The following is a 25,749-nucleotide window of genomic DNA, read 5'->3' on the forward strand; positions in this document are numbered from 1 at the left end:
AATAAAATAAAATAAAGTTACCAGAAATTAGAGACTGCTCGGATCTTCCTATTTCCCCCTAAATTTAATTTATTAATATAAAGTGATTAGGAATGGTTTACTAGTATGATGTGAAATAGTTAACCTAACAAATATTTAAATTTTTAAATGGGCCAAATGTTTTCTTCCTCTAGCAACATAAAAAGTAGAGATAATCCAATTATTTGTTGCTGAGAAGATTGGTGCTATCTTGATTCTTTCAGTGAGCCTCAAAAAAAAAAAAAATCAGTAACATACTCAATGTCACTTGTAAGTGTCAGGCATGGAGTCAGTCCAGATCTGATTGACTCTAAAAATCTATGCTTAGATAATAGGGGGAGGAGGAAAGGGGTGGGTCAATGTATGACAAGATAAAGAGGTTATATAAAAAATTTATTTCAATCTTCATTGAAGATTATTTCTCTCATAAAAGGGTAAACTACCCTGAGGTAGCTATCATAGAGGGATTACATTTCCCTGATGTATTTTTCTGATCAATAATTTCAAATATGAAAGAATGACAATAGCAGTAACAAAATGATTCATCTATCTTTATCTCGAACTACATGCTTTCATTACAATCTGGTTTCATTTATATTCTAAGCAAGAAGCTAAAGGATATAAACATTACTCTAAAAGCATTCTTTCTTAACTGTTATCTTACAGTATTATATATGCTCTCCATAGTCCAGAAAGATTGCAACTTTTATAACACAATAAAGGTCACTGAAATGTCAGATAATAGGTAAGAAACACAGGCTTTGGAGTCTTCAATTCAGACCCCGACACTTACTAGTTTATATATCTTCTGGAATGTTAGTAGCAAATTCCTACTTTATTGGGATATTGCTTAACTAAGGGAGATAACAATTATAAAACTCCTAGCACATGGCAGATGCTCAAACAAATTTTAGCTCCCTTTCCTTTGAAGAATGACAGATACATGGAATAGCAAGGATACTGGTTTTAAAAGTCATGCTTCATTATTTCCCTCAGACAAACAGTAGCATAACATGAAGCGTCAAGATCAAAAGAAATCAAAAGAGATAAAGTTGCTTCATCAATGTGGGAACCTTCTGCTTTGACATCAATATCATGTTCTTCTATTAGCTGGTATGAGAGATTACGGGGTTGTTTCACAATCTTTCTATAGCATCCTGGAACGTTCAGTCTCAGAGTAGGTACTTTAAACCTACATGTCTGTAGTCCATCTCTGCTAAGTACTTCCTGGTACCACAGCCCTACTTTGTTCTTTGGGTACTGAACATTGTATCCAAGCACTGGAAGAACCACCTGCACAAGGGAAGGGGGCAAAAAGATACAGGAAACAGCCTTCAGAAAAATCAATGATCAAATTTTAAATTTACTTTTATGACTGGGTCCTAGATCTGTAAAAACAGTCTCAGAATATAAACGTACAATCAGCCTAAAACATACTATTGAATACTATACTACTTTATTTTTTATGCTAGCAGACAAAGAAAAGAGCTACCTAAAATCAAGAAGGATTCATAATAAACAAGATAACCACTTCAAGTCAGATATTACTAGACAAACTACTGCTAAGGTAGAAGAGATGGAACAAGAAGTTTAGGTACATTTAATTAACTAACAGACTTAATCTCTGTGCAGTCATACAATCCTAAAAGCAGATTCTTTCTGTAACAAAATAACCTCTACTGCTCAACTGGTATTTTAGTTGATAATTTCACATCCTTCTTACTAATTTAAAAACATGAAAGCAAATAGCAGACAGCAAAAGTAATGTTTATTTTCTCAGCCGCTGATGAGTAGATACTGCATTCTGTGGGGTTTTCCTCCTTTACTGATGACCTCTAGACATTTTTCTTGAACAGTACCAGAGGGTAGTCAAAAAAGAAACAAGGTAAAAAAACTCAAATCCACACAATATTAATGTTCAAATTCATTAGGCTAATTGAAAGAAGCCAGACACAAAAGGCCATCTGTAATAATAAAAGCATAATATGCTAATTAGACCAGACAGCCAAACGACCTTCTGGACGTCCTTCTGGATGAAGCCAGGGCTGTCAGGGCCGAGGCAAGCTGCTGTGGCTGCGAGGGCCGAGCCCCTTGCACAATTTCGTGCATCGGGCCTCTAGTATACTATATGATTCCATTTATATGACATTTTTTAAAAGGCAAAACCATAGGGATAGAAAGTAGATGAGTTGTTGCCCGGGATGGAGGTTGACTACAAAGGGCACAGGGAAATTTTGAGGAGAGATGAAACTATTCTTTATCTTGATTGTTGTGGTAGTCATATGGCTGTATACATTTATGAAAACTCATATAAATGTAAACTTAGGAGAGTGAATTTTATTATATATATATTATATTTATATGTATACATATAATATATATATATATATACTCTAAATTGGAAAGTGGTAAAAAAAAGTGGGGGAGGGGAACTGGTCACATTTTTGTCTTTTGGAGACAATGTCTACATTTAGATCTAAGTGATACTAATTTTTAAGCAAATTTACCTGATGTATTGCATATGCATTAGCCGATTCCTCTTCTTCAGTTACTAGGTGAACCTGTTTTTAAAAAACATGATGAAAAATATGGATGATTCTCAAATGTTCCAAATTTGTTCGATTTTCCCTAATTTTGTTATGTAAAATTTGATTCCTATGCTGAATATACATATATCCAAACAAGACCTTTTCACAGTTTATTTCTGGAGGAGCAGACTACATAAAAATTAGAATTATTCTTCCTGCTTTAACCACTGATAACTGAAGTTGGCACACACAGATTTTGGCAGGCAGCTTAACACGTCTTTACTTTTACCTCAGTCACCAACAATCTTTTTCCAAATTACAAAGTTGTCCTTTATTATGCTGAATCAAAAATCTGCTTCTGTCAAGCCACCCCCTCCTTTGTCCCCAACAACTATCGGACTCTATGGGAAATGGTGTTTCTCAAAATGCACTTCATAGAACAGTTACGGGGATCACACGTAGGAGGTGTGTGATGTATTACGTTTGAGAAATGTTGCTGCAGGACATCACAGAATAATTAATTTCTCTTGCAAAGGAGAGCTCAAGTTCAAAGGCAGCAGCACCATTCCACAGGGACTGACAGCATCTCCACCTTCCTAAGGCACTCATCGTATACGATAGTGTCCAGATAGCTTCTAAATCTGCTTGCTTTCCCCTTGATTCTCTACCCTTATCAATAAAGTTCCTCCTCGTTTTTTTGGTTTTTCACTTGAGTTGCTTATTTTTAGGTAAATAACCTGTTTAACTGTTATACTCCGAAATGGATATAAAACTCCAGGTGTGATCTGACTGAAATAGATGGGGCTATGATCTCTCCTGTATCACTTCCAACTTTTTGTCTTTCACAAATTCATAAGCATACCTACAATATTGTTATTTAAATAATTTATGAAAATACCAAAAAAAACACATGGTCAAGTACAAAAGACCATGCTTTGCCTTAAGAGAACTCTCTCCAGGTTAATATCAATCTACAAACATGCTTTTGCTGTATGACTGCTCCCCAAATATGAATTCACCTGTTTAATTGTGCAACTCACATTTCTCTATCTTGCTCATAAAAAAATTAAAAGAGAATCTACCAAATGCCTTGAAGTAAAGTTATACTTGTTAGACTAGTAATCCTATCAAAAAGGGAATCAGATTCGTTTCCTACCATTTTTAATTATAGATGTACAACATTACATGTCCTATATACTAGTACCACGTCTTAAAAGTCTTATTCTGCTTTTTTCCTAATTTAAGTTTTGAGCCTCTAAGTCCTGCCTGTTCTTTTCTCAATGCTAACTAATAAAGCATAAATGATTGGCCTTAAAATTATAAACCATTTTTGCTGCTGATAAAAGGAAACTTCAGGACATAAAGGAGAAAATATTCTCTTTTCTCCTACAGCTCCAAAAGGAAACGCTGATACAATTCTGAGCACAAAACTCCTTACTAATGTTATGTTGAACAAAGAAACCTACAAGACGCATGTATTTCAGAGATCATTGCTATATCTTGTCAAAGTAACCTTTAACTTCTGCAAATCTGAATGAAAAAATGGCTGACTTACTAAATAATATACTGCCCAGGTAATATTTAAATGGACAGGTTATCTAGAAGGTGTATAAAAACTTAGAATTTTTCATTATTTATTAGAAGAGGATCACTGACATTTCTCTTCTTCCATTCACATGAGTTAAAATAAAACGTAAGATACTGCTAGGTTTCTTTCTACACAGTTTCAGTCGGTGTCTGTTAAATGGCCATTCTTAGTAATTTATGATCCTAGTGATTACTTTCTTACCTAAATATTCAAAAGCCATGAATATTGAAATGATAAAACTTAATGAAATAATAAAACTTGCTCAGCCTTTACTACCTCTTTTCTGGTAGCAAATTTTCCAGAGAGCTCCCCTCCCAGATCTCAGATGCAGTTAGGGTGGGATGGTTTCAGGAAGGAGTCCTGGCAACACTGGCTTACGAATCACATACTCCAGTCCACAGCTATGGGTTTGGGGAATTGTGACCCAAGTCACACCATTCTGAGCCACTGAGACTCAATTCCATGGCTTTTATTAAAACTGTTGAGGAAAAAAAGCCCTTTTCTGGAGTAGTTGTGAGAAATTAGCGTAGAGTTGCTAATAACCATCTTGCCATTAAAGGAATAAAGTTTAAGCCAGACTGAGAATGACTCTAACAGAAAATCAGCTGACAGCTAAAGAAAATGAGGGATGAGGTAGGACATTGCCTAAGACCCTGGAAACAGCTGGGCCTGGATCAATCATGGGCTTCCAGGTGTGAGGGCCAATAAATTCCTGTCTTATTCCTCTTTCTTATGTTAGTGGGAAGTGGGGTTCCTTTATTTGAAATGAATATAAATGTCTCTAAGATATTGTTAAAAAGTAAACAAGTTGTGAAATTGCGCTTATATAAAAGAAACACAGAACATTGCATGTCCTATATACCATTATAACAAAAATCTTTTTCTTTCATATTTTAGGCTTTTAGCCTCTAAGCCCTGTCTTTTCTTTTCTCGGTGTTAATAGAATAAAAATCTCCTTTCCTGTGGATATTTATGTGAAAGCATAGAAAAATATCTAGAAGGACACAGGCCCAAAAACAGAAGTTGGTTTTCTGGAGGCAGGGGAGGAGATCACAACAGAGTCATGGCAAGGGTAACGGCTACATCTGCAATGTTTTGGTTTTTATTTTTAAGGAAACTGTTTTGTGCATTATTTGTAATCTTTAAAAGAATGTGTTCTTCAAAGGAAGTTTTACTATCTTTGTACCTTTCACTTAACACCATTGACTATTTTATTTTTTTCATTTATTGACGTGTATTGAGCCTCAGCTGACAGCAGAGTAGAAAAGGAGATGAGCAAATATAAGTTAAAAGAAATAAAATTCATATTCAGGTTTAAATTGTTTCTAAAATAAGGGCTTCAGAAAATTAGTGTTCCTGCTAAGGTAGCTACTCTTGGGAAATCCTGATCAAATGACACTTACTTTATTATTTGGGAATTGCTCATCATCACCATCTTCATCCAAACAGACCAAATCACCCTCCACCACTCTTGATCCATAGGTTGCAAGTCTGTAAGATACGGCCTCATTCCAAATTTTGCTGCTATATGCATGAATGTAGAAAATGCGCATAGAATGAGGAAAGGAGAACCAGGCCTGGATACAACCCTCCTCGGTCATGCTAAAGCGATGCAGTGACTCCAACAATGCTCTCTCTCGAACTTTGAATTCTGGCATCAATGAAAGTGTGCCCTTAGCATCCTCTGCAATAAGGAGAAAATCAGTTAGTCAACCACTTTCATTTAAAGGCCAGTTATGAAGACCTTTATTATGCTTTCTAAATGAGAGTCAATGAATTGCTGCTCTTTTACACCTGAATATGAAGATGTTCAGCACCAACTATAAATCTAACTACACTTGAAGAATTGTTTTTTTTTTTTAAATAAAGACCATTAATCATATGAGCCATTCACATTCCCTGCTTTAAAAAAAAACAACAAAACCCAAAAAAACAAAAACAGCCCAGCCAGTTTAGCTCAGTGGTTGAGTGTCAACCCATGAACCAAGAGCTCACGGGTCGGATTCCCAGTCAGGGCACATGCCCAGGTTGTGGGCTTGATCCCTAATAGGAGGCATGCAGGAGGCAGCCAAAGGAAGATTTTTCTCTCTCATTGATGCTTCTATCTATCCCTCTCACTTTCTCTCTCTCTCAAAATCAATAAAAACACATTAAAAAATAACAAAAAGTACAGTAGTAATTCCTACTTCAGAATGAAGATAAACTAATTTACAGTTATTAGAGGACTTCATAAAAGAGAATTAAATAAACCTCTGAACCTAGGGATTTAAAAAGAGCTATTATGGACATTTACAGAGAATTGTTTGAATAAGAAAGGGTGATGTCTTGATTCCTCAAGCATAATATTAGGTCTCGCTGGTGGGATGCAGTTTAAAATTAGGGACTCTACTGTAAAGATGCTGATGCCAACAGGGCCTTGGAATCAGCATTTTAATAACTGTATCAGGTTTCTTATGAACATTAAAGTGTAAATATCATTCAAATCATTGCCATAAGGAAATTATCTTCTCAGGACTCTACAATAGAGACAAACAACTCACTTTGAATTTTCTTTAGTATCACTTAGATTACTCATAACAATTTGAAATGCCCATATTATTTATAGACTGTGCTTTGGCACAAAAATATTTCTCTCCTATGAATAATTACATGTTTTTATAATATGTACATACTTAAAAATAATGGAGATTTTTGAAAACTGGAATCATTTATTTTAATGTTAGTGAAATTTAGTATGCACATGTATGTAGATCACAGATTTGAATGAATCTAAAATGGTATGGTTGCTGTTATTATTACTTAAAAACAAGTAAGATTTGTTCAGTATTTAGTATGTGCTAGGCACTATTTTAAGAGCATTACATCTTTTATTTCATTTAAATGTCATAATAGTCTTCTAGGTACTATTATTAGCTTCATTTTCAGGTGAAGAAACCAAAACAATGAGGCTAAATCATTGCACAAGCCCATACAGGTGGCAAGTACTAAAGGTGAGCGTTACACTCATATAAATTGACTCTAGAACCCACACTCATAACTAGTTTTCTTTAGTGTTTCCTATTAAGCATTCTGCATATATATCATCCTATTGAGCTAGAGTTTTCAAAATCAGTAGTCAGGGCTGAATGGCAACTAGACCAGAACCAATGCACAAAGTATCAGACATAACAAATGTTCTTTTATTTAGTTTATTTTTCCATCTCCTCTAGTTGTAGTGAATTATATACTTCCATCAGTACCAGTTTAGAATTGGAAACTCCTATCTCCTCAGAGGATTTAGGTAAAAAAAAACTAAGATGCCATCTCTCCCCTCCAACTTCCCTGCAAGCAAGATTTAGAGCAGATAAAAGGAGTACATGGGGCATATAATAAAATGATTAAATATAGAATATATTAAAATCTATTTCTTATCACATTTGTGTAGCAATGGATGCCCTTCTGCTGACATAGCATTTATATTATGTATCTGCATGGCTATGTATGGGGTAAAGAAACTTTTAAATACCAGTTTGAAGAAAATATTTCTTTGCTCTATTTACAGGATCATCCAAATCTTCTGGTGTAAGAAATAATTTTACAGCCTTCACCTTTAAAAATCAAGCAAGCAAACACATGTTACATAAAAATGACAAATTACTTACTTTAAGAAAAACATGCCTCTTCAAAGAATAGGCATTTAACAAATGCCTATTTGATATTTGATGCTACAATTTCATCTTTAAACTTCCAAGAATTAAATAATCAATGTTGCCCTAGCTGGTTTTGCTTGCTCAGTGGTTAGAACACGGCCCACAGGCTGAAGTGTCTGAAGTTGGATTCTGTTCAAGGGCTTGAACCTCGGTTGCAGGCTTGACCCCTGGCCCCAGCTGAGGCTTGAGGGAGGCAACCAATCAATGTGTCTCTGTCACCCTGATGTTTCTCTCTCTCTCTCTCTCTCTCTCTCTCCCTCTCTCTCTCTCTCCCCTCCTTTCCCTCCTTCCCTTCCACTATCTCTAAAAATATCAATGGAAAAAATATCCTTGGGTGAGGATTAACAGCAACAAAAAGTAATCAATGTTACGTTTAGAAATAAACTTCTATACAAGCAAGCTTATATACAGGTTTAAAATATTGTGGACCAGAAAAAGTGCTCTCCCATATCTTCCACAGTTTTTCTACTGTCATTCTTTACCTCTATTATATGAATACAAATGTGAAGTAATGACATAAAACTCAAACTTGACCAACATACACAACAAAAATAGGGAAGAAAAGAAGCATAAGGGAATGGCAAGCCACTAATTGCATTCCTGTTCTCAAGTCTCAAAATTCATTAGTTTTAAAAATAATTGCCCAATTCTTTTTTGAAATTGCCAACTTTAATATTTTCTTTTAAAACCTAAATAGATGAAAATATGTTCTTAAAATATAGAGACATCTACTAGTTCCTGTATTTTATTACTGTCTCTAAAACTGTGATTTATTTCTAAGTATATGTCTTTGAGTGGCAATACTGACTACAAATTTGCAGAAGTGGTCTGCATCATTAACTGTCAACTGTATTTCCACGTACAAGATAATATTCACATGCACAATGCTTCTCACAAGTGCTGTTACTATTCTTTTCTCTTCCACTCAAGAAAACATACTATAACACAAATGAGTATGGCACTATCATATGAATAATCTTGCCTTTGAGCAAGTATATAATTTTTATAGATTTGTAAGTTTTGCATATTATGTGCACTTCATGCAGTGCAAAACTATGTGTATGTATATAATATGTAATTATATATAAAATATAAACTTTAAATGTATATGTAATTTTAATAATTGGGCAAATGTGGCCTCTTATATGTGACATTCATTTATACTAGTAGTTTCATTTGAAACTAATCAGATAATTTTTCAAATCTGCTGTTCCCTTTTTAGTCTCTAGCTTTGGATGAATTCCTATCTTTTATATAATCTGATACCAGATTTCTAAAATTATAGGGTATTACTTTACTCTAAATCTCTTATCCAGTTCACTCAGAATGTGGTCAGTGTTGGTCAATTCTCTGTTCAGTCTCAAACAACATTGCACATGGCACACAGTTGGCTTTCTTATAGTATGATGCCAAGAATCTAGTAGCTGCTCAATATATGTTCAGTGATATAGAATATGGTATATATATGTGTGTGTGTATATATACATGTGTATATATGCTGGGCTAAGAAAGCAAGGAGCTGGCTTATGAGTAAGTGCAACTGTGAAAACAAAAAAAAAAATCATATTTTTAAGAATACGTACCATTTCACTCTTCAGCAAAGCCAATCCAATTTGATCTGTGTGAACTTTCCTTCCTATCCCAAATCTCTGCGGCCCATAATAATTCACAAACCCTTTATGCTATGAATAGAAAGAAATCAATTAATTAAAAGTATATTGGTAGGGACTGCATGCTTGTGCCCAACCCCCCAAAGTCATATGTTGAAATGCTTGGGGAGATAACTAGGTCACGAAGATAGAGCCCTCATGAATAGTGCCATTATAAGGAAAGGCCACAAAGCTAGCTTAACCTTCTTTCTGCCATGTGAGAAAACAATGAGAAAACCATGTTGGCACTGTAACTTCATGCTCCCAGCCTCCAGAACTATGAGAAATAATGTTCTGTTGTTTAAAAGTCACCCGGTCCAGGGTTCTTTGTTATAGCCCTGAACTAAGACAAATAAATACAATTATTGCATCAGAATATGTAATCAAATCTTTCTCTTCATATTTATTTTAATAAAGAATCCTGTAATCAGCAATATACAAATGGGGACCAAATGGTCTGAGAGATGCTGGACAATTAAAGAATAAAAAGGAGAAGAATAAATGATTAAAAGTTAGAAAATAAGCTGAGTGAAAAAGCTTTTAAAATGTTAACATTAACATTATTGAGGGGTTTCCTGGGATGTGGGACTTTTGGTGCTAAAATGGGGCAAGTTCTGGGAAAACTGGGATGAATTAGTTACCTAGCATTATATCTGATCTTTGCCCTGAGCTCTTTCTGAATTTGAGATTCTGCTGTCTGGACATGTTTGGAATAAGAAACAGATTTATTTTCAAACCCAGTTCATCTTTCAGCCATCTCAGTTTCTGAAAGCCTGGGCCAAGACAATAACATGGTGTCACTTCACCAAGAATAGAAAATTGTAATTTATTACTACAACCATTTAAAGACATTGGTCAGTGGTTAAATATATTCTCACAAACAAAACACCAGGCCTAGATGGTTTCTTGAAAGAGTCTTCTACACTCACTTTATGAAAGAAGTATATATTTATTCATTCAACAATTATTATTGAGCACCAACTCCAGAACTGTTCAATAAAGATGCTAAGACAATTTGTTATTGGCATGATACAAAAGGCACCCTTACCTCATGCTATTCATGAAAATCAATTGCAAATAAAAATAAGTACTCCCTGTATTAAATCTCATAGTTAACATTTTAACTATTTCAAATTTGAAAAAAACAATATAGGATAATATCGTAGAATAGCCAGAAGAATTTTAACTACCTCTTCTAATTACTTAGAGTTGGGAATAACAAGGTTTATAGCAATGAGAGACATGACCTTCTAAAACAAAACTTCAGCCGGAGCTCCAGTGGCGCAATCGGTTAGCACGCGGTACTTATAAAACAAAACTTCAAAGACTTCTTACCAGTATTTTCAGGGCTTCTCAACTCCCTTCCCTTATTATGAAAACTAAAGAAAAGTTGGCTAATGCAAGTATTATTCCAAATGGGGATTTTTATAATGAGCAGTTACATATCCATAAGTACCAAATGAGACAGACAATAAATGCTATCAGAGTTTAGACCCCTCTTTTGGTGTTCTGAGCATCCAATTTCAATGTGGAGAGGGAGTTCCCACACCAACAAGCAATTCTCTGACATCAGTTGGGTGCCCTACCATTCAACTCAATTCTGACACTATCTACTCAGAGATAGCATCAGATGCTACAGGTTAAGTGGTCAGTCGTACAAGATTGCCCACCCCCACCACCTTCAGAAGCCAGGTCAGTCACAAACCCAGGCTGCACATGTGCTTCTGATGACCTGCTGTGAACTGAAGGTTACAACAAACACTCCTTGGACTTCAGACACCAGCCGATAGTTCAGGTTGTTACCTGTACTTCTGACCAGCTTACTTTAAATTAGAAGTTCCCAAGACCCCTACCTCGCATTCCACTAACTTGCTAGAGAGGCCTGCAGACTCAGAGAAACATTTTACTGACCAGATCACCAATTTATTATAAACTCAGAGTTATGTGACCCAGGAATAGCCAGATGGAAGAGATGCATAGAACCTACGTGGGAAGTGGTGCAGAGGTTCTATGCCCTCTCCAGGTGGACCAATCTCCCTGCATATTCAACTGGAGTTCATCAATCCAGAAGCTCTCTGAATGAACCCTTCTTTTGGGTTCTTTTGGGTTTTTATGGAGGTTTCATTACAGAGGAATGATTAATTAAATCATTGGCTGCTGACAATTGATTCCACTGTCAGCCCCTACCTCCTCCCAAAACAGGGGGTGGTACTAAAAGTTATAACCCTGTAATCATAAAGTTGGCTCCATATAAAACCAGCCCCCATCCTTAGGGTCTTTACAAAAGTCATCTCATTAACACAACAAAAGACAACTCTATCACTCTCAACACTTAGGAAACTCCAAATATATATTTCTTATAAATCACAATATAGCATCTCCTTTTGTAAGAAAGATTATTTTAATAACAGTGTTTCAGGGGTGAAAAGAATTTTAGGTAGGTCTAGAAAAAAAAAGGAAAAACTGTTAGGCAAGATAGATAGCTGCTAGGGATGGAGGAGGGGAAAGTGTGTGTGTGTGGCGGGAGCGGGGGGGAGGGGCGTGCAGTTATCTCACCCACTGAACAAAGAAGTCAGCAGTCTTGGGACTTGCCAAGATAAAATCGCCAGATGTTCTCATACATTCTGGGAAAAGCCACAACAATGCAAAGAGGGGCCTTGAAATCTAGTCTGGCAGAGGAACCTTGAAATCTATACAGGGAAAAGTACAGGATGTTCCCCCAAAATACATACACTATATATATATATATATATATATATATATATATATATATATATATATATATATATATATATAATTAAAATACTTTTCATTTTCAAAATGTAATAGGAGCTAGAGCTATCAGCTGTTAAAGTGTGTATACATTTGGGGGAGGGGGGGGACACCCTTATAAAACCCTTGAACCCTCACCAAGCAGGGCACTCAGACTAGCTGAGTTGCCCATTTGTGCTTTATGCTTTATAAATTCGATTGCTTTGTTTCCTTAATAACTTCATTTGCTTTGTTCAATACTGCTTTCTGTCACTAGTCTGAAGGGAAAGAGAGAGAGAGAGAGAAAGAGAGAGAGAGAGAGAGAGAGAGAGAGAGAGAGAGAGAGAGAGAGAGATGAGGAGGGGAGAGCCCCATCAGACTCAAGTGGCTCCTCCGGTAACAAAACTGCACATGGAGTATAAATTAAGAGAAATCCTATACACAGGTGAATGTGCTGGTTTTAAAATCTTTAATTGGAGGATATTTTCCTGACTCTAAGACATAACATTGATTAAAAACAGTTTTTGTTTGTTTTCCTAGGGGGGAGGCATAAAATTGTATAAAAAGGTCTTCATGGCCAGAAACTTAGATAAGTTTTTCTCAATGTTAGCTACAGAGTAGAATCATTTAGGGAGTTATTTTTTAAAATACTAATGCCTAAACTGCATCCCCAAGTGTTCTTATTTAATTGGTTTGGGGGGTAGAGATTCACTGCTGAGAATTTTTTAAGCCCCGCACATTGAGAATTACTGTCCTAGATAAGGAGCTGGCAAACTACTGACTGCCAATGAGTAAAATCTGGCCCAACACCTGTTTTTGTAAATGAAGTTTCATTGGAACATGGCTATGTTCAAACATTTATGTATTGTCTATGGCTGCTTCCACACAATAGCAATAGAATAGTTGCAACAGAGACCATATGCCTACAAAGTAAAAAAATATGTATCACTGGACCTTTATAGAAAAAATTTGCTGACCCATAGTCTAGACCAGTGGTCGGCAAACTGTGGCTCAGCAAACCACGGCTCGCAAGCCACATGCGGCTCTTTGGCCCTTTGAGTGTGGCTCTTCCACAAAATACCGACTTCTGCGCATGGGCCACGAAGTTTCAATCGCACTGTACATGCGCACCCGCATGTGGCATTTTGTGGAAGAGCCACACTCAAGGGGCCAACGAGCCGCATGTGGCTCGCGAGCCGTGGTTTGCTGACCACGGGACAATCTGATTGAAGGCTATGGTTGTATACACATATTTAAATGCCTGGCAAATGTCATTTAAAAATACATGTTAAGTAAATTTTTTACTGTAAGACATAATATAATGTATATAATGTCATTTGTATATATTGCAACAAAATTCAAAATTAAATTGAAAAGAAAAAAAGAATATGTATAATTCTAAAAGATTATTTTCCAAATCACCAAAGATTTCTGAAAAGAATTACTAAACAAAGTTTCCAAAAACCTTAATCCCTTTCCCTAAAATATTACCCTATATGGGAGATGTTGAAAAACATTCTTCTTATACAGTTAGCTTTATTTTTCCCCATCTCTGGGAAACTTTACACATTTTATTTTTTAAATTATATTAAAGTTGTTGTTTAATACAAAAATGTACTAAAAAGAAAATTTAAAAATAAGCCAAATGGCCCTAAATATCATTTAAAAAAATAATTATACAGGCCCTGGCCAGGTAGCTTGGTTGGTTGCATTGTCGCAATATGCAAAGGTTGTGGGTTCAATATCTGGTCAGGGCACATACAAGAAGCAATCAATGCATACATAAGAAAGTGGAACAATAAATATCTCTCTCTCTCTCTCTCTCTCTCTCTCTCTCTCTCTCTAATCAATAAAAAATTATACATGTAAATAAAAAGAAAAGGTAAAAAAGAAAAAGTTCATTTTCTCACTTCAATGTAAATAGAGGGACTATCAAAATGTTCCTATAATGCTCTTTTAAAATTGAGTTTTCTTACCTTAACATTTTCTATTGCCTCCAAAATTCTCTCTCTCAGGTTTGCAGAATCATTTACTTGGTTTTTTAAATTTCTGATGACAATATCAAAGTGATTTCCTTTGAGCTGACCAAGTCTAAGGGAATCATCTGCAGACCGAATATTAAACACATTCATTCTTTTCTTTTTAATTTCTTTTTCAATATCTTTCAACCTATAAATGATAAATCATATAGACTCAGTTAAATCTTACATTAAAAAATATTATAAGTTTTGAATGACAGTTGCCAGGTAATCACTTATATCATAACACTAAAACAAAAATTTTTTCCATCTTCCAAAGTTAATGTTAATTCAACAAATGTGCACTAAAACCCCATTATTATAGGATTATGTTAATCAGTTATTTTAAAAAACTGGGATATATATTCCTAATGTTATCAACTCAATCTATGTAGACTTTTTGACTTTTTAGTTCAACTTATATAATTTCTTAACTGTTCTTTTGTTCTTCTTATTCTTAAATTTGTTCCTTTCCTCTCTCTTCCTCCAACATTAATAAGAAAAACTACTAGCACCAGAGGATTTCCCCAAAATTATGCTCTGAACTCAAACTTTCCATTCTTCCCCAACATCTAAAGAATAGATCCCAACTATTTGCATAACTTTTAAGAGCATATAAGAACTCATGTTAATTGTTCTTTACATTCATATTTACTGTAGCTCTTAATGTTAAACTGTTTTATCAAACTGTTTAGCTTATTACCTCTCCAAATATAGCTTCAAATTTTCTGCATTGACTAAAACCTTATTATTACTTGACAGGTCATTAAAACCCCACACCCATAAGCCAAATTAAAGAACTCTCTCCTAGGAACCAATAATACTTGTCTTTGGGTAATTAAAAACCAGCTTTTGGGGACCCTTTCCCACTCCCCATGTGGGAGTCCATTCTGTGGGACTCTTTCCCTCTCCCCATGTGGGAGTCTGTACTTGTTCAATAAATCTCCATCTCTGCTATTAAAAAAAAAAAAAAAAACCCAGCTTTTAACATCAAATACCTTTTAACATCTAAAGTCCTTCTCTCTTACCTATACTGCGCTTTTGATCATAAAAACAAAATTATATACTTTTTTTGGTCCCTCATATTAGAGCTTAGAAGCATTTACCTGCAAATAGTGCATACTTAAAACATCTATGACTAAGAATTATACATCATATTACCTCAAATTAGGTTCAATTTTGGCCCAATGATCAACTTTTTGAAAAGTAGCTACAGGGCAAAGATTTAAGTACAATAATATTAATCACAGTATTATTTACAGTGAAATATTGAAACAAATTTCTATTTCCAAAATTAGGGAAAAGTTAAATAACTTAGCATAAATAATGGAAATAATTTTGAAATATTTCATGACATAAATTTTCTTAAAAGGATCTTAATTTTATAAGTAAAATATAAATTGCAAATACAATATAATTTCCACATATATAAAAAGTCTTTGTACAATGTGTATATATAGGATAGTCTCTGAAAAATACATGGAAGGCATTTTTTGTGGCTCAAAATATTATTGTGGTTCTTTCTGAGTAATGGAATTATCAGTGACTTTTAATTTCTTTTTTATATAGCATTTTTTCTATTTTCCAAATATACAATAAACATGTCTTTCTTTGACAATACCAAAAATACTTTTAATAATCAATTGAGCTCAAGAGAGGCTAAATTTGAATGCTTTACTTTCTATTTAGATTTATTTTAAATATAAGGAAGCACAACAATAAAAGTATAAAAGCATTATAGTAAGTAGAAAAAAAGATTTGTAAGACACTGTCCTGAATATAAATGCATATTTGAATATAGAACAGGATGTTTAGATACAATTTGATCATTTAAAATCAGCCACTTCTCAAAGTTTCAATGGTAAAATTACCTATATTTGCAATGTAAACTTACTAGAAAACTATATAGAAAATAATTATGTTATCAATGCGGAATGTGTTGCTCAATAAGTCTATACTCAGTAAATTAACATTAACGAGGTTAATATGCTCCTAGAATTATTCAGAGTTTAATCCTATATTTTCTTTTTTGATGCAATAAGAAAAAAATTTATCTCTTATCAAGTAATGTTTTATTACCTCTCTGGAGTCACTTTTCTAACAACCATTGCTTGATAGGTGATGGCTTTCTTGTCTTTAAGGCCTGCGTAACTAAAATCTGAAGGAATCACACCAAGTATGACAGCTAAAAAACCAATTGCTTCAAACATTTCTAGATTTTCTTTTTGTAGGGTAAAGGCTGGAAAAAAAAATCCGAGGTTACAAAAAAGGCAGCTACCACACATCAAGTACATTCTTAGCAGACTAACAGATTAATATAATGAATCAAATCATTAATTTAAATGAGTATTTTTTAATAAAAATACAAAATCAGTGTCATAGATTTCAGTGGTCATTTTTAAAATGCCAATTGGCTCATTAAAGGTTTATAGAAAAAAAGTCCAAATTCCTTAGTTTGGCATTCATATTAGGCCCATTCTCCCTTTTCAGTCCCCACATGTGCCACTTCCGTTCATATACCCTATAATACTGATAGAGAATGTCTCATCATCCTTGAGTGAACTAGAGCCTTCCACAGCTTTGTACTTTTGCACATCTGAGTTTCTCTGTCTAAAATATATGTTCCTTCCACTTTGTTTGCCATACTTCTATTCATTCTTCATAATCCAACAGCAGCAGCAGTCCTCCCTCATATTTTTTCCAGGTTACCAACTCTGAATGCTCCCAAAGCAGGGATCATGTGTGTTTTATCAACTATTATATCCTCAGCTTAACACATAAGGATTAAATACTTGTTGAATCAATGAATAAGTGAACTCCACAAGGAGATGATTGCTTCATCTTGCATGTCTCCACAAATTGTCATTATCTGTATCATGACACTTAATACCATGTATTAAAATGTATCTCTTTATGGTTTATCCACCCCATAGACTTGGAGTTCCAGGCCAGCAAGCCAGTGAATAAAACAATGCATGCTTCATAGTAGATGGGAGTGAGATTGTGGAGATGAGAAGGAGGTCCAAGCCCACCAAAAAGGCCCCCAATACATTGACCTATACACCCTGCCAGCATTGACAGTGACAAAATACAGAAATCCTCAGTTCACCATATATACCGATAAGATATTTCAGCCCTGGCCGGTATTTCTCAGTGGTTCTAGCATTGACCCACCGACCAAAGGGTCACAGGTTTGATTCCCAGTCAAGAGCAGGTTCCATCCCTGGCCCTGGTTGGGGTGCATTTGGGACGCAACAGATCTAGGTTCCTAGGTAGATAGGTACATACATACATTTTTACATCTTTCTACTTGCTGGGTCATGTTTATGTTTAATGTCCATTTTTCTTAGAACACTCTTCAGAGAGGCCCATAGCTGCTGATTAAAATTACAACTGCACACTTTGAGGGCAAAGTGGGTTTACAGTTATTTGTATGGAAAATAATACAATGATTAATAAATAATAATCTGTTTATATAAAACCCTAATATGCAACTAGACCGAATGGCGGAACTGAACCGAACAACCGAACAATTGGTCGCTATGATGTGAGCTGACCACCGGGGGGGGGGGGGGGGAGGCGCGGAACATGGCAGGTGTTGGCAGCAGGCAGCAGAGTGCGGAACATGGAGGGCAACAGCTGCGGCAGGATGGTGGAGCAGGTGAGTGGGGGCACCAGACCAAGGCGGGGTGCCGGTCGCTGTCATCGGGGCAAGCCTCTAGTAGTTACTGAAAATCCTTTGCTCCCACATGCCGTGGTCCCGCCCAAAGCTCGCACCTGCTGCCAGTGCTGGAGCCGCTGCTCACACCCTCTGCTGGCACCAGCCCCACTCGCACCTGCAGCAGGTGCCAGAGCTGTCACTCGCACCCGCTGCCGGCGCCCAGCGCCAGTCCAGATCACCTGGCACCGTCAGCGGGTGCTACTGCTGGCCCCAATCACCCCTGAGGGCTTCTTCACCTCCCCCTGCTCCTGAGGGGTGATCGGGGCAGCAGACGCTGCTCGCACCCACTGCTGCCACTGGCCCCAATTGCTCCACGCAGTCAGGGGGTGCAAGCAAGGCCGGCACCATCAGCGCATGGAAGTGGCGGCTGTGGCAGGAGCAGGGCTGCCAGCAGACAGGGGACTGGGGACCGTGGCAGGAGGGGCCAGGTGGGGATGCTGAGGATGGGCCGAGACCTGCCCCTGTGCCCACCGCAGCCTCACGGCCCACAGTTCCTTTCAAGGTGCACAAATTCGTGCACTGGGCCCCTAGTGCAATAATAAACTTCATGTTCTGTGTACCCAGAACTGCAAACCTACTTTTGCCCACCCTGCATATGAAATAACTAAACAAAGCTTGTAATATCCATACTTTGGAACATCATATAGTATTTAAAAGAATGGGGAAGAGCTATATGTTCTTTATATGTCTATGTAAATAATCTCTAAAAACAAAAACAGCAAGGTTCAAAAATACACATAGTGTATATCACTTATGTGAAAGTTTTAAAAATCTGCAATGCAATGTAATATATTTTCAATATTTCAGTTTTTATAATAAAAATATATTTATATTTTTACCTAAATCCTTAAGAATTGTTAATGTGTAAAACTATAATTTCTGAAGAATATTCAAACACCGTCCACTATTTTCAACTTTTTTTATCACTAGGGTCATTAATTTTTGTACCACCATAACAGCTTCCTAGATTCTCCAAATTTTCTATTACAGCAGTGATAAATAAAATGTACTATGACTCCTGTTTCTTAAAGAACTGATAAAAGAAGTAGAGGAAAGGAGAGGATCATAGAAGTTAATTCTGTGTGCTAAATCACAATTTGCTTTTATACTTTCAGGGTATCTTGACCAATGGATTTGAATATAAACCTCTGATTTTAAGTTAGCTGTTTTATCAGTTGTTTCAAATAAAATAAAATAAAATTAAATTAAATTAAAACCCCACATTTAAAATGTAGAGATTATAACCTCAAAAATAGTTCAGCCATTGTCATGATAGGATTAATTATAGAATTTAAATAAAATAATCTGGGAAGAAAGGTCAATAAAACAAAAACGATCCCTGCTTTGGGAGCATTCAGTCTTGGAAAAGAATTTGAGAAAGAAGTGCTGCTGTGGTAGGGCCTGAAGAAGGAATAGAAGTATGGCAAATAGTCAAAGCATAGAAGGATCAAAATATCAAATATTTTCATATCTGTCCATAATGTTTTCTCTTTTTCAACTACATGCCTGTGCGAACTGAATTCTGTTCATTTGCTTCAGTCAAAACAAAAAATTACACTAGATTGCAGGAAAAGAAATGAGAATACAGCTGACTTTTTTATGTCAGATATTAGAAAGATTTATAGAACTATAAAATAATACAATCCTCACTAATTTTTAGTAGAAAAATATGATCATTTTTCATTAAGTGAGGAGAAAAAGATAAAAAATATGAACGATGCAATGGCAATAAATACATACCTGTCAACAATTCAATCTAAAAATCAAAATAAACGAACAAGGAGTGTAATGAATAAAAAAAACCTGATAAATACAATAGAACCAGGTGGTCAATGGGTGGAAAAGGGGGGACATATGTAATACTCTCAACAATAAAGATTTAAAAATAAATAAATAAAATAAAAATAACATAAAACCAGAATCATGGAAACATGGAACAGACAGATGAATCTCAGAGGGAAGGGGAGTTGGGGGCGGGGGGGGGGGGAGGGTTGCGGAGATTAACCAAAGACTTATATGCACATAGGCATTACCCCTGGACACAGACAATAGGGTGGTGAAGGCCTATTGGGGTGGGGTGGGATCCTGGTGGAGGAGGGCAATGGGAAAGAAAAAGGGGAGGACATCTGTAATACTCTCAACAATAAAGATTTTAAAAAAGAAAAATTAAGGGCATTCAGTTGAAACCACAGAAGGATCCTGCTATGATAGTAGAACTATATGACAGGCTTACAGCAATGTTTACGCTGTACCTCCTTTAATAAAACTCAAAATGAATCCTCAACTGTATCTGCAAATTACTTCCTACTTCCTAAAGCAAAGTTCAACGCTCTTTAAAAGAAGACAACAAAAACTGGGTACTCAACAAAGTAACACACAAAGTTTGACCTAAAAAAAAATTACTAGACATGCAAAGAAGCAGAAAAATACGACCCATACCCAAATAAAAGTCAGGCAATAAAAATATACCCAGAAATGACAGAGATGGAATTAGCGGACAATAGGTCTTTAAAAATAAAGGCCTAGTCAAAATAGGCTCAAAGATTATAGGAAAACGTGAACGTATAAGAAATTAAAGACCTCAGAAAAAAACAAATGAAATTTCCAGTGCTGAGAAATGCAGTATATAAATGAAAACTGCATTATATGCTTAAATCTTTCATAAAATTCCTTCTTCAATAATGTGTTCTAGCAAAAGAGTATGGCACCGTCTAAAAAAAAAGTAAACATACACTTGCCATTTGATTCAGCAATTCCACTTCTGGGTATACACCAAAAAAGGCCCTGAAAACAGGCACCTGAAAATATATTTTTACAGCCATGTTCATCGCAGCTAAAAGAGAGAAACAGCCCGTATCCATTGGCAGATGAATGGGTGAACAAAATAGGGTATCTTCTTACAATGGAAGATTACTCAGCCTTAAAAAGAAAAAAATTCCAGCACATGTATAACATGGATGAACCTTGAGGACCTTAACCTAAGTGAAATAAGTCAATCACAAAAGGACAAATACTATTGTATAATTCCACTTACATGAGATATCTAAAGTATTCAAATTCATAGAGACAAAAAGCAAAATAGTGGTTGCTAGTGGCTGGGGGTAGAGGTGAATGAAGAGTTAATGGGAATAAAGTTTCAGTTCGAAAAGATGAAAAAGTTCTGAACATGGATGGTGGTGATGCTTGTACAACAATATGAATGTACTTAATGCCAATGAACTGTACACTTTAAAATGGTTAAAATAGTAAGTTATATGTTACATATATTTTACAACAATTAAAAAATAAAGCTTTTAAGATGTTTTTATTGAATTTTTAGAGAGGGATAGAGAGATGGAAACATGAATGAGAGAGACACATCGATCAGCTGCCTCCTGCACACCCTGACTAGAGATTGCGCCTGCAACCCAGGCATGTGCTCTGACTGGGAATCGAACCAGGGACCTCTTGGTTCATGGGTTGATGCTCAACCACTAAGTCACAATGGCTGGGCCAAAAAATGAAGTTTTTTTCGAAGTGTTTCAAAGCCCTATTTTTTGATAGGACTGCTTATTAAGGGATTTTTTTAAAAGATGACCTACTTTTGTTGTGACAAAATTTGGGATAGGCAATGTTTATCTATCTCTTTTTCTTTGTTCTTGGACTTGTAGGTACACTGGTTATTTTCATACTATCCTCTGGTGAACCATCAATTCCTCCCTTTAACATATCCCTCCAGTTATTCATCGTTTTTGTAAAACTAATGTAAACCAATATGCACAAAGTTTTCACAATTTTTTTTGGTTTAACTCAAATTAATATGTTTGGAATTTCAAATAATAAAAATCTATAGATGCTTAAATCACTATAAGCAATTCTTCCCCCTACATATAAAGCTAGTATAGTTTTCCCTCCTAAATAGATCTATCTGTTAGCATTTATTGCATGTCTCATGTGTCAAGTCCTATGCTAACAGCTTTCTCATGGAAAAGACAAGTCACACAACCAGACAGAAATTTTCAGGAGAGAAGGCACTAACATTTGAGTAACTATTATGCATTAAACATTTTCATTAATTATTTCCTCTAATATCATTGTGAATTATACTTTATTATTACCCCATTAGAATATTATTATCAATTATACTTTACTATTACCCCATTTTAAAAGTACAACCAAAAGTTAGGAATTAAGTAGGTATTATTTTTCTCCATTTTTTACATTTGTATAAACTAAGTCTTAAAGATATTAAAAAGTTCATAAATATTTTTATAAAATAAAATCATAATGTAAAATAAAACCCACAGTTTCAAGGTCCAAACTCTTTCCATTTACACCACCGAGTCCCTATAAAGTACAATCTTATTTCTGTTGCACACACATCTGGGCAAATTTGGGTTACTGTTTTATCTTAAATACTTTTCTATGTAAATTTATAAAACATGACCATATGAAACACCTCCCACCCCTCATGGAGGATATAGGCCAATTAAACATGGTCAGCCAAACTTGTAGAGTGAGATTTCATCAGTTCCTTCCCATCCTAGGAATTGAATATATCCCCTAAAACAGCGATTTTCAAAATGTGGTTCCTATACCAGCAGACAAAGCACCACATCTTCTAAATCATAAACTCTGAGAATAGGACTACAGAAATCTGTTTTAAGACGCCCTTTGGGTAATTAATTATAACACACGCTAACATCTGAGAACCTCTTCTCGAAAAGATGGACAGAGCCAAAGGAAGGAGCTCCCTGTACGTTTTCAGGGTTGTGAGGTTCAACTGTCTTAGAATACAAGGTATTCTCTTTACTTTCTCCACCATAGCAAACATACAAATACTTAATTTTAATTAAGATAACTTCCAAAATATTATATCAAAATTTACTCCAGCCCTAACTGGTTTGGCTCAGTAGATAGAGCGTGGGCCTGTGGACTGAAGGGCCCCAGGTTTGACTCCAGTCAGGGGCACATGCCCAGGTTGCTGGCTCCATCCCCAGTAGGGGGCATGCAAGAGGCAGCCAATCAATGATTCTCTCTCATCATTGATGTTTCTATCTCTCTCTCCCTCTCCCTTCCTCTCAGAAATCAATAAAAATATATTTTAAAAAGAATTTACTCCAATAAAACTTACTAAATACAAAATAACTGCTTCAATCTTATATATTTCAGACTGTTAACTATAAATGTCTGTGTTAACCTATCACCAATAGGGATTATTTCTACAAATTAGTGTAATTTTAAAGTCTTTATCGCCCATTAAGAACAGGCCCATATATTTTTTTTCAATATCCCTCTGGATAAGTCCATTCAATTCATTTGAATTATTCAGCTTTCACTGTTTTTTTACTGTCACAGTTTTAATTAAGCTTATCAAAAAAAATGGTAATAATTTATCAAATTACCTGTGTATATAACTTTTCTTTCCTGGGATTCAACAGACCTTTTCCTGTGCTTGTGTGCTTTTTCACGAAATCTTACCGTTATCACTGTATTTGGATTACCAGCATTGTAATTAGCTTCAGGAAAAGATTTGGTTTCCACAAGGTTTCCAAACTTTTTGTTGACAAAATGGTGAACAGCTTTTCTGTGGTCTTTGTTTGTATCAGGTTTAAAGGTAAATTTGGAATTTTCTTTCTTTGCATCCAAGTATTTAAAAAAGTCAGATGCTTCTTCTTCAGATACCAAGTGACAGAGTTCTTTATACTCAAGATTTGGTTTTACAACAATTTCACTGTTTTTTCCTACAGTTATTAAAAAAGGGAACTTCTGCCGAATAGCACTATGCAAAATAGCCCTCTGGTTTTTGTCAAGGATTCTGCCCAGTGAGAATTCAGGAGACGGTCCAGTCAGCTCACTTTCAGAATTCCATTTCTCTTTTATATCACAGGCAAACTGATCCAGTAGTTCATTAGTTTTTTCATCCAACAAAGAGCCTAAGGCATAAATTTTTTCTTCTTCACCTTTGGAAGTTCCATCATGGATAGTATCTTCCTTTTCTGAACCAGACTGATGATTCTGGTCATCATCGGAGCACCGGACCAATATACCGACTTTCTGGTTGCTTCCCTCTTCAAAGACTAAATTTTGCAGACCTAGTTTTGTTTTTTTGGCAAAATTATTTGGCTCAGGCAGTCCTTTACTCATCTTGTAAATAGGTTCATCAGTGGCCTTATTAACTAACTGTCCCCGCTCATCAATCTCAATAACAACAAAGTCACTTGGCGAGCTTTTTATGGTGCCATGAAATCCGACATGATCAGTAATGAAACATAAAGAACTAAACCTTATTCTAAAATCTGTATCCTCTTCCATTCTTAAATAGCAAGGCCTACAAAAGAAATAAAAGTTTCTTCCGTTAGTTACCAGAAAGAAAAGTTGCAGCTAGCCAAACTAAATGTTTGCGGGGTTTATTTAATTATCTTTATCCCTTACAATCCGTAAGAACAAGAACCTTGTCTGCCTTACTCACTGACTATCTCATAGTTAGAACACTGTCAAGCACCTGTGGGCAAGCAGTCAATAGTGATTGCTGAATGAATGAAACGAGTACACAATAAGGACTGGAAGAGTGAAGAGGAAGAGAGATGAAGTCTGCCTCTGTTAAACCAGGAAACGCATAAGGCAAGAAGTGGCCATCTGAGTCCTCAACACTGTCCAGGCGATGGAAATGATGCCCCGTAGAATCATACGCAGTGTCAGACAAAATACGCTATGTGCTAGAAACCCGAACGGCCCGAGTTCAGAGCAGCAGGAGAAAGCGTCTCCGAGTCCCGTTCTGGAACAGACGGTTGGGTTAGTGACAAACTATGGAAGACACTTGATGCCCTGCCAAGGCCTTAGCATCCACTGAGGGGTCCAAGGAAGGCCGCGGGAGGTGTTCGGGTGGGAAAATGACACCGTCCCCGGAAAGATGGTTTAGCTCGATGACGGCGGGCACTGAGCAAGGCACACCTGATGAAGAGTTAGGAGCTGGAAGGCAGTGTCACCAAGAGCACGGCTGTAAGCCTGGCCTTGGAAAGAACAATGCTGCACTCTTTCCCCAGCAAAAGGAAGGAAGGGGGCATTCTAAGCTGGAACAACTTGGGGGGGAGCGTTTCCATGAGGGAGTGACAACCAAGCAGCCTGGTAAGAGTGGGTCCACGTGGAGCTGCGCACCAGGTTCCTCAGCTGCAGATTTGCTGACGAGGGTGCGGGGTGGAGAGGGAGAGGACAGTTTCACACACACACACACACACACACACACACACACACACACTTGGAAACAGCTGGTTGAGGGCAGATTCCGGCAAAATGATAGAAATGGAGGCAGGGAGCGCCTTTCCCCTCATGCTCTTACTTTCCTAGACGCCAAAGCTCGGCTGAGCTCACTCCTACATCCTAGTGCCGTCCCCAGGCCACGGAGCTAACGTCTGCGGCGTCATGCCCTGCGGCGCGTCCAAAAGTGCCCCAGACCCCGCCGGCACCTCCACCTGCCTCTCCCTCCCCCACCCCCGCCTGCCCAAGGCGAGATATTGGCCCAAGTCGCCTCCTCTTGGGGGTCGAGAGTAGGGGGCCCCAATGCCAATCACGTCATCGCCCCACACACAAGCCCGGGATCGCACAAGGAGCCGGACCCCGTCTACCTCACATACAGGTGAAGGCGTCCACCGGCACAAGCCAGGGCGCCTGCCGGGAAACACAATATTTAGCCGCCGACAGTGGCGTATTTAAAGGGGCAGGCTCCGATAGTGGCATATTTAAAGGGGCAGGCCCCCCACTTAAAGTAGCGCCTCACGCGAGACCTAGAATTTCTCACGTTGTGGAGC

At 36.6% G+C, this 25,749-nt stretch overlaps 1 protein-coding gene across 4 annotated transcripts; it reads right to left on the reverse strand.

Moving 5' to 3' along the window:
• On the reverse strand, positions 1-25,675 carry PUS7L (pseudouridine synthase 7 like). Of its 4 annotated transcripts, none has more exons than XM_059682618.1 (9): positions 25,576-25,675; positions 23,347-24,272; positions 16,321-16,480; positions 14,200-14,392; positions 9,407-9,505; positions 7,640-7,721; positions 5,538-5,818; positions 2,526-2,579; positions 1-1,311 (listed from the first exon to the last, which is right to left on the reverse strand). In XM_059682618.1, exons 2-9 carry the CDS (start codon positions 24,254-24,256, stop codon positions 985-987), a joined length of 2,106 nt encoding a protein of 701 aa, XP_059538601.1. In that variant the 5' UTR covers positions 24,257-24,272; positions 25,576-25,675; the 3' UTR covers positions 1-984. The 4 variants fall into 4 exon arrangements, with proteins under 4 accessions (XP_059538601.1, XP_059538600.1, XP_059538602.1 ...); XM_059682617.1 differs by having other exon boundaries at positions 25,567-25,651; XM_059682619.1 differs by lacking the exon at positions 25,576-25,675 and adding an exon at positions 25,281-25,552.
• Positions 25,676-25,749: the final 74 nt, after the last annotated feature.

Source organism: Myotis daubentonii, chromosome 2 (genome assembly GCF_963259705.1).
Source record: "Myotis daubentonii chromosome 2, mMyoDau2.1, whole genome shotgun sequence".
Classification (NCBI taxonomy): Eukaryota; Metazoa; Chordata; class Mammalia; order Chiroptera; family Vespertilionidae; genus Myotis; species Myotis daubentonii.

Bases quoted from the DNA above. Each gene is read 5' to 3' on its own strand.
- PUS7L (XM_059682618.1), bottom strand. From the start codon at position 24,256: ATGGAAGAGGATACAGATTTTAGAATAAGGTTTAGTTCTTTATGTTTC. The intron at 16,481-23,346 runs GTAATTTGATAA...TTTTTTTTCCAG, and splicing joins AAGAAAAGTTATATACACAG to CCTTTACCCTACAAAAAGAA. The intron at 9,506-14,199 runs GTAAGAAAACTC...TTCTATTCATAG, and splicing joins AGGCAATAGAAAATGTTAAG to CATAAAGGGTTTGTGAATTA.